We start from the raw sequence: 8,684 nt of genomic DNA, 5'->3' as shown, positions 1-8,684 counted from the left end.
GCGGGAGCCAGAGATGGGCACAGTGGGTGATGGGGAGCTGTACCTTGGACTTGGCAGCCAGCCTGTCACTGCCTCCTCCCCGTCCGAGAAGCAACTTCCTTCCAAGGCTGACTGTCCCTACCACCCCCCACACACCCTTTTCATTGTATTCAGCCTTTCAGCTTATGCCCAGAGCTAGCAGTGGGGGTCTGTACAGGGTGTAAGCCACACCAAATTGTCCCAGCCTTTCTGGGACAGCCCAGGGACCAGGTGTGTGTGCGAGCGACCAGGAGGAGGCAGCCTGCTCTGCTGCAGTGCCCAGGCTCTGGCACGTTGGCACTTGGCCCATATGTGAAGGAGTAGACGACCATCGGTAACCATAGCAATGTGAGTTTTCCAGGGTCAAATTTACAGCGGGGAAGAGCAGTGATCCCAAAACGTGAGTACTAAGATGAGGGGTGCCTACCTTTTAGGGCAGAGCCCTGCCCTTCTCTCTGAAGGGCTTCAGCACTCCCCTTTGTTTTTTTTCAGCTGGGAGATCCGAAGGTCTGTTTGGCCTCCCGTGGCATGAACACACTCCTGGAAACATCTACGTGTGATGCATGTGTGCAGGTGAGGGGAGGCCATGCAAGCCCAGCTCCAGATCAACAGAGGTGGGGTGACAGCAGATGTCCCTGTGAATGATTATCTGCTACGTGCCCTGCTCTGCAACAGGGAACAAGGGAAATGTTCCCCCCATGCTGAGCTGCATCCCAGGCACTGGCACTGCCCACCCTTCACTAACAGTGCCCTAAGGACCAGGCTTTGACTGGAGATGAAAAATGTGGAGCCAATGTGCCCCGAGTTATCTTGTGGTGCTTTTAGAGATAAAAAGCTTGAGTTAAACAATTGCAGAGAAACACACCTGGGTTGGTCACGCTCAGTCTCCTCCCTCCTTCCCTCAGCATGAGGCCCCTTTCTGCAAACACAGCCTTCTGCTGCTTGTTTGACCTAGGGAAGGAGCTGCTCCCCCCTTCTCTGCATCCTTCAGAAAGGGCCCGAAGGGATCAAGCACAGCCACTACTGAGAGGGTTGTGCACCAACGCATCTCTGTGCTCCCACACAGCCAGCTTCTGTCTCCAAGCTCCCAGAGCACGCAGGCTGCAGGAGGGAAATGGGAACGACTGGAAATGGAGGGAGGAGTGAAAATCTGCACAGGGCTTTGCCATACCTTAGGCTGCTCTGCCCTGGGGACTCCAGTGGGACCTCTGGCTCCTGGCCAGAGCTAGATGAAGAAAAGCAGCAGCACTCTCCTCATACCTAGCTCCATCCAGCCCCTGGTTTGCTCATCACAGTCCTGTAATTCAGACTTGCAAACCTGATGCCACTGAGCCCCAGCCAAAAGCATCACACTTTAAGCCCTTCCTCTTCTTTACGACTGAAAGAGGGAAGATGTCATGTTCCCGGCGTTGTCAGCCCTCTTCAGAACCTCTGCAGATGTTCAGGAAACTGCCGCAGAGTGTGAGTTAAATGTAGGAATCTCTTGGAAAGCGACTCCTGGTTGTGAAGCAGCTCATAAAAAACAGCCCCCTCCAACCCCACCTGTGGTGGCTCTGCTCTCAGCCTCCCGGCAGGGCGAGCCCCATTCCTCCAGCACGACGATCATCGGGTAACTCCAGAAGGGAGATAGCTTGGCCCCTGCCTCTCTTCACTTCCTCGAGGATGGGGGAAAGGAAGCAGTAATGTCTGCAATGTCCTTTTGTCCCTAACCTGATCTTATATCACTGCTTGGTCCAAGGAGATGGGCTGCAGCTTTAGAATAGCTTGGCTGAGCTGGGACATCTCAAGGGGGGTGGCGCTAGGGAAACACCTGCGCCAGCAACAAAATTCCAGGCTGCTTCAGTGGCTGAGCTGGTACCCCCTTCCTGGTATCCTCCCACGAACAAATGGAGAAGGGTGGGAAGGGCAGAGGCTGTGGAAGGTCGGTCCACCAATGCCAGTGGCCTTGAAGGTGGGGTACCCAGGGAGCGGGTGGAGACAGAGGGTGCTTCCCTTCAATCCATCCAACTCCGGTGGGTCTTAGAGGGGCAGACCCCAGGGGAGCCCTGCCTAGCTGCTTAGCTCTCACCCTTCCAGCCACTCATTGATTTCTGGGGAGGCCATCTGAACCGTCCCGCGGCTTCGCTGGTGCGGGCTGAAGAGACAGAGCCCGGAGGAAGGTGCCTTTGTGCCTGCCCGGGGAGGGGAGGGCTTGAGGGACAGAGGAGGAGCTTGTGAAAAGTTTTGGGTTAAAAAACCACCTTTTTTGCTGCCAGCCGAGCCCGACGTCAGGGGCCGCTGTGCGCTGCGCGGGGGCTCCGCACGCGGCCGCCACACAAAGGCAGCAGCTCCGCTCCGCACCGCACCCTGCTCTGCACCCCGCTCCGCATCCCGCTCCGCATCGCAGGTGAGTTTGGGTTATCCACGGTACGCAAGGTCGAATTTGAGCTTTCCAAGTCCCTGCCGCCACGGAGATGGGCTAATCCGGCAAGGCAAGCGGTGACCTCCGCCTGGCCTCACCGCTGAGGCAGTGGTAACTCAGGCTGGGGGCTTCCCGGCGGGGGAAAAGGGTTTGCCGGGGTGGGAGGCACGGCCCTAGGTGGGGAGAAGCTGCAGCAAGAGGCAGGTCTGGGGCAGGAGTCCTGGGGGCGCCTGGGAAGACACAGGGAAGTGCCTGGAGGAGTTTGGGGGAGAGTCGGGACTCCTGGAGGACAAGCAGGGCGTGAGGCAGAGTCCCGGGATCTGAGCCGAGCCCCCTGGCCTGGAGGGCGCTCCCCCACAACCGCCCCCGGAGGGCTTAGGCAGCAGGAGATGTTCCGTCCGGAGCTGCCCCGGCGAGGGGCTCGGGCACCCCTGGCCTTTCCGGGGGACGAGTGGGGGAGACAGGACGGAGGGGAAAGGGCCGTGCTGGGGTCACGGGGAGGGAGCAGAGGGTGGAAGCGTGGACAGCCGCTGCTTGCTCTCCTCTCTGCCCCACAGAAGGCAGAGCAAACGCCTTTCCCTCGGAGCACCTTCTCGCTGCGAGGGGACGGTGAGGCCGTCTGCTGGGAGTCCCTTCGGCGCCCGCGGCTGTGCCCTCCCCGGGTGCCTCCGGCAGAGCCTCCTGTTCGTTCCTTGGCTGACAGAAAAGCTCAGCCTCCTCTCCGCTGGCAGCAGGCAAATTCCTGCTGAGGTGAGGGAAGGCACTGGGTACCCGAGCCGTGAGCTCCTGGGCCACTGGGCTCCTTGCCCGGTACCTGGGAAGCAGCTCAGCCCTCGAAGTGAGGGCAGCAGCCCTGCGCCCACCTCTGCCAGAGCCAGCTGCAATTTGAGCCGAAGCGAGAGGTACCACTGCTGAAAGGGGGGCTGAGAGTGGGCTGGCAGTCTAGGGGCCTCTGCTCCCAGGAGGGAATCACAGAAGCAGTTTGGTTGGAAAAGACCTTTAAGATCATTGAGTCTAACCGTCAACCCGACACCACCATGCCCACTAAACGATGTTCTGAAGTGCCATGTCCACACAGTTTTTGAGCACTTGCAGGAACAGTGACTCCACCACCTCCCTGGACAGCCTGTTCTGATGTTTGAACACTCTTACAGTAAATATTTTTTTTCTAATACCCCATTTAAACCTCCCCTGGTACAACTTGAGGCCATTTCCTCATCTTCTATCACTACTCACTTGGAAGAAGAGACCATCGGGGCAACATGGGAGGGATGCTGTGGTCAGCATTAAGAGAGGCAGTTGCCAAAGTCTCTGCTTGATCCTGAGTGGGCTCTGGAGAGGGGTCTAGGCTCTCCCATTGCAGTGGTGAGTGTCTGTGCTCTGCTTCAGCATTATCAGGCCTTTTTTATTGGTGTTGGTGGTTTGGGTTTTTTTATTTGGGTTTTTTGTTTTGTTTTAGAGCTAATAATAGACGAATCAAAGCCAGGGAAGCTAGTGGAGAGGAAGAAGTGAAAATGGGCACTGCAGTGGTGTGGGGAGGCTCCAAACTTCTCTGGTCACACAGCCCATTCCCGAGATAGACTGGCATAGTGTGAGAACCAGCTGGGATCTGAGGGGAGAGAAGCCAGGGCACCGCAGGGATGCAGGAGGAGCTGGCCTGTATGAATACAGCTGAAGGCACTGGCAACCCTACCAGGAGCAGTTCTTGTTTGGCTGGCAAAGAAGGGATCAGGCTGCCAGGAAAACCAGCTGGAAAATTGCACTCCATTTCCCTTATGAATGTTTTAGGATGAGCCGTGGCTAAGGGTCCTCGCAGACATTAACAAGAGTGACACGTTGTGCTGGGCAGAGCCTGGGGGTAGATCCAGGAGTCCCTTGAGGCTGTAGCTGGGCTGCCTCTCAGAACCTGCCCCTTTCACATTCCTGTGTGGACACCGGCAGGGCCCCGTGGTACCCATGCCTTGGGAGCAGAGGGTATCTGGGCCTGGAGGCAAGGCAGGGGTGAGCACAGTAGCTTGAGCTATCTGCCCTGGGTGCTCAGAGGCTATGTCTGCAGGACCTGAGCAGAAAGGCACTGGGCTGGAAGGCAGGTGCAGAAATGTATGGATGTGCTCTCCAGAGAAGGATGGAAGAAGTTTGCAGAGCACCTGAGATCAGGGGGATGTGTGAACAGTGCGGGCATCTGATGCCCCAGCCAATGGGCTGCAGAAAGAGGGACAGGAATGCTTAGAACTCAGCACAGCCCCCACTCAGCCATCTGTAACCAGCCTGTCTGGGCCAAGCTGTTGCCCTTTGGAAGGCAGCTGAGTGGGAAGAAGGCTGAGTGGTGCCGTGCTGGGCAGGATGGCTCCCAGCCGAACAGGGGTGAGGGGGAAAGCAGCTCTCACCCCCTTCAGCCAGCCGGGCTGTGTAATTCCCTGTGACAGTTCAATGCAGAGCGGAGCCGGCGGCGGACGCATGAAAGGTGAATGCGCTGAAGCCTAAATAATGCGGAGAGCTGCTCTCTCTAGCGTGCTGCCTGGGGAGCCTGGGGGCAGGGAACAAACTGATGTCCCCGTGGAGCACATGGTGTGTCCTGACCACTCCGGCCAAGCCCATCATGGAGCCACAGGACATGTGCAATGTATTTTGTGGCTGCCTGCTGCCAGGCAGATGTGAGTGTCATCCTAAAAGACTTTAAGGGAATAAGTAAGTGGATGCCCGACTTGAGATGCTGCCTTTGTATAGCTGCACTCCTGCTGGGAGCAGTGTCCCACAGAGACTCATGGTGGCAGCCAGAGGGAAGCTGTCACCTGGCCCAAAGCCAGTGAGTATGGCATTGAGCTGGGGAAGGGGGGCAGGGCCCCGGGAGCTGCACCCCTATTTGCGTGCACCCTTGCCCTTGACCTGCTCTCAGGTGGGTGCACAGGCGTGCACATCCCCTCACCGCACGGTGAGCGCTGTGCGGACAGCTGAGTGCCAGCAGTGGGCGCAGTTCTCCCACTCCATCTCTCCGGCAAGCACCCATGCTGTGTGAGCTCTTCTGCTGCTGCTTGATCGGCTGCTTTAGCTCTCAGACCCCTCATGACAGCACGTTCGGTTTTGCTAGGCTTTTTCTTTCCCCTTCCTGGATTGCTCTGGAGCTGGAGAAAGGTGCCATGGTAGCCACACTTCCCTGGCCCTGGAATCTTTGATGTGAGGCAGGAGCATGCTGGGTTCTGGATAAAGGAGCCATGGAGAAGTATAGGGTGGTAGGAGCTGGGGACCTGCACCAGGGAGCAGAACCCCTGCTGCCAGCATGCAGGTGTGGGGCTGCATTGCTTTCTGCAGGCAGAGGCAGCAATCTGGGCCTGGGTGTACCCGATGAAGGAGCCTTCCCCAGCTGCTGTGTGGAATGCAGATGTTCCTTCAGAGACTGTTTTGGCCACATGCAAGACAGTGGGGGACTGCAGGATAGGAATAAGCTCCCAACAGCTCTTCAGCTGGAGGCAGTTGGTGAGATGCAATATTAACCCTCCTGTTACAAGTAGTAAACATGATGTAAAGGATATCAATGAGCAGGGCATAGAGATCTGCACACATGTCCCACTCTGCTACATACCCATGTGCAATGGAGGCAGGTGCCACCTCGTGCCCAGGTAGGCTGCCTCCAGTCCACTGTGCCCCCTTCTCACTGTTGCACTGTGCTCTCACCTTCTCCCTCCTGTCCAGGCAGGATGCATGTCCGGGGCCTTGTCCTCCTCCTGGCTCTGATCCTGCTGTGCGCCACTGCTGAGGCTGGCAAGAACAAGAAAGGTGAGAAGCAGCCTGGGGCATGAGGCCAATGGGGTGGGGGGGCAGCCCTGGGTATGCTCCTGTGTCCCTGTAGCGAGCACCTGCTCCCCCCTTCCCTTGCAGAGAAGGTGAAGAAGGACATCTCCGAGTGCGAGGACTGGCGCTGGGGACCCTGTGTCCCCAACAGCAAGGACTGTGGCCTGGGATACCGTGAGGGAACTTGCAAAGATGAGAGCAAGAAGCTCAAATGCAAGATCCCCTGCAACTGGAAGAAGAAGTTTGGAGGTGGGTGTATGGCAGTGGGATATCTGAGGACCACCCTGGGCTAAGTGGGCAGGGGTGATACCCATACCAGGTCCTTACCAGCTCTGAAACCTCTCCTTTCTCTTCCACAGCTGATTGCAAGTACAAATTTGAGAGCTGGGGTGGGTGCAGCTCTCAGACAGGTGTGAAGACTCGCTCCGGCATCCTGAAGAAAGCCCTGTACAATGCCCAGTGTGAAGAGATTGTCTATGTGACCAAGCCCTGCTCTTCCAAGATCAAATCAAAGTCCAAAGGTCAGTCCCCATCACTCCTGTCCCTAGAAGAGTCCCCATTTGGAGCAAAGGCAGGGTCTCTCTAGGAACAGATTGGCCCATTTGGGTTGTATTTTGCTGGTGATATGAGGAATCACATAGGATGCTCTTCCCTCTGCATCAGCATGTATGACAGCCCCAAAGTCCAGCTGGTGGCTGGGTGGGATGCAGGTGCTGCTAGGAAAAACCCCGGTCACATCCAGCTTTGGTGGGATGAAGATTCCTCCTCTATTCATGGTCCTGGTACAAAACATAGTTTTGATTGTTGAGGGGTGCCTGCAGGGTTGGTGAGCTGCTGGCAGACTGCTAACTCCTGTATTCTGTGCTTCTTCAATACAGCAAAGAAGGGCAAGGGGAAGGACTAGAATGAGAAGCCAGCATCTTCATTGGCCCCTCGACATGGTGCTTACAGGGCTGGATGTCCAGCTGCAGCCAGCCACTCTCCAGTCTTCCTCCTCCTCTCCTTCCTCCTTTCTGTGACCTCATCTTTCACTGAGATGCCTTGTTTTAATCACTAGTGTTGTAGAGAGCAAACCCACCTGCCCCACAGGAGGGGCTGTCCCTCTCCCTGCTGCCCCACCGCTGCTGACAGTGTGTCCTGCTTGCCTTCTCTCAGCTGCTGTTGAGGTTCTTTGGGATGTGTCTGCAAAGCTGGGATGGGAACACACTTTTTTCCCCCCACCCTCCAGCACGAATGAGATGCCTTTAGCACATCCTGTGGTGACCCCAGGAGCCTTCTCACTCTGCCAGGTACCAGTATCAGGAGGAAGGGCTAGGTGTAATGCCCAAGTAACCCCACCATTCATGCCCCTCACTCCTGTGAGGACTGCTCTCAGTTTGAGGTTTTTTTTTTTCCCAACATCCCTTCAGCTGGGGCAAACAAAGCCACTGTCCCCAAGAACCACTGCATTCCTTCTCTTCCATCACTTCCAGCCATCTGTGGCCACGCCAGGGCTGCAGGCCCTCTGCTGTTGGCACACCAGCACTGGTGCTAGGTGGGAGCTCTCACTTCTTTTGGAAAATGGGGGTTGTTTTCTTTTCCAATAAAAATCTTTTACTAAAAATATTGTAAGCCCCCTGTCATCCTCACAGGGTGCTGCGGTGCTAGAAACCCCAGCAACCCTCAGCTTCTCTGAGCCCAGCGGGAGCAGCAGTGAAGCCAGCGTGTGGCTGCTGGTGGCGATGTTGTGAGTGCCTCACGCATGTGGTCCTGGAGAAGACACAAGGGTCCGACCCCTTCTCACAGCGCTTTGGGCTGCTCCCCTCCTTGATCTTGGACGGAGGGATGGGACTGCCACCTGTGTGCTGCAGCAAGTGTCACTGGTAGGTGACACGGGGAAGCTGGGGGGAGGGGAGCGATCAGACAAGGACTCAGGCACTCCTCACACTGTGGCCATTGGTTTCTGGTCCGAGGTCTTTATTTGTCTCAGGATGGGTTGGGCCATGATTTTAACAGTTTGGAAAGAAAAAAACAACCAAAAGCCCACCAGGCATTTTGGGCACCGCTGTGTGAGTTTAATCCTAAAGGCAATGGCTGAGGCAGGGAGAGGTGTCCCCATCTGGGCCAGGGCAGCCTTTCTCCAGGTTGCACAGCATCACCCCAGCATGGGCATGGGAAGGACGTGTGGACATGTGCCAGTGTGGTTGTGTCCTGTCTGTCATCTGCAACCAGCTCTATCTGCCAAGTTCTTGCAGAGACTCTGCTTTGGGAGACATTGAGGAGCAGCTCCAAGGTGGTCTGGGCTGCACACACACAGGTAGGCTGGGAGGGGGCTGAAGATGCTGGCTGAAGCCTGCATGCTGAGGGCTCCATCACAACACTGATGACAGGGTTACATCCATTTACAAAGCTCAATAGCCAGCTCCTTTGGCCTTCCAGGGGTGTCCCCCTGCTCTTGGGGCAGGAGCAGGGCTACAGGCCACCACTGTCCTTTCCC

The 8,684-nt window shown here is 56.7% G+C and overlaps 1 protein-coding gene across 1 annotated transcript; it reads left to right on the top strand.

Annotated features, from left to right (window-relative positions):
• The first annotated feature begins 211 nt into the window (after positions 1-211).
• Positions 212-7,813, top strand: MDK (midkine). Its single transcript, XM_064145406.1, has 7 exons — positions 212-418; positions 511-591; positions 2,274-2,404; positions 6,110-6,193; positions 6,296-6,457; positions 6,568-6,729; positions 7,087-7,813. Exons 2-7 carry the CDS (start codon positions 578-580, stop codon positions 7,110-7,112), a joined length of 579 nt encoding a protein of 192 aa, XP_064001476.1. The 5' UTR covers positions 212-418; positions 511-577; the 3' UTR covers positions 7,113-7,813.
• Positions 7,814-8,684: the final 871 nt, after the last annotated feature.

This window comes from Pogoniulus pusillus, chromosome 1 (genome assembly GCF_015220805.1).
Source record: "Pogoniulus pusillus isolate bPogPus1 chromosome 1, bPogPus1.pri, whole genome shotgun sequence".
Lineage (NCBI taxonomy): Eukaryota > Metazoa > Chordata > Aves > Piciformes > Lybiidae > Pogoniulus > Pogoniulus pusillus.
Note: the sequence above shows the minus strand (reverse complement) of the source record. Positions and strands in the feature narration are given on the sequence as shown.

Excerpts from the sequence above, each read along its gene's own strand:
- MDK (XM_064145406.1), top strand. Across the intron at positions 2,405-6,109 it reads CATCCCGCTCCGCATCGCAG|GCAGGATGCATGTCCGGGGC; the intron begins GTGAGTTTGGGT and ends CCTCCTGTCCAG. Across the intron at positions 6,458-6,567 it reads CTGGAAGAAGAAGTTTGGAG|CTGATTGCAAGTACAAATTT; the intron begins GTGGGTGTATGG and ends TCTCTTCCACAG.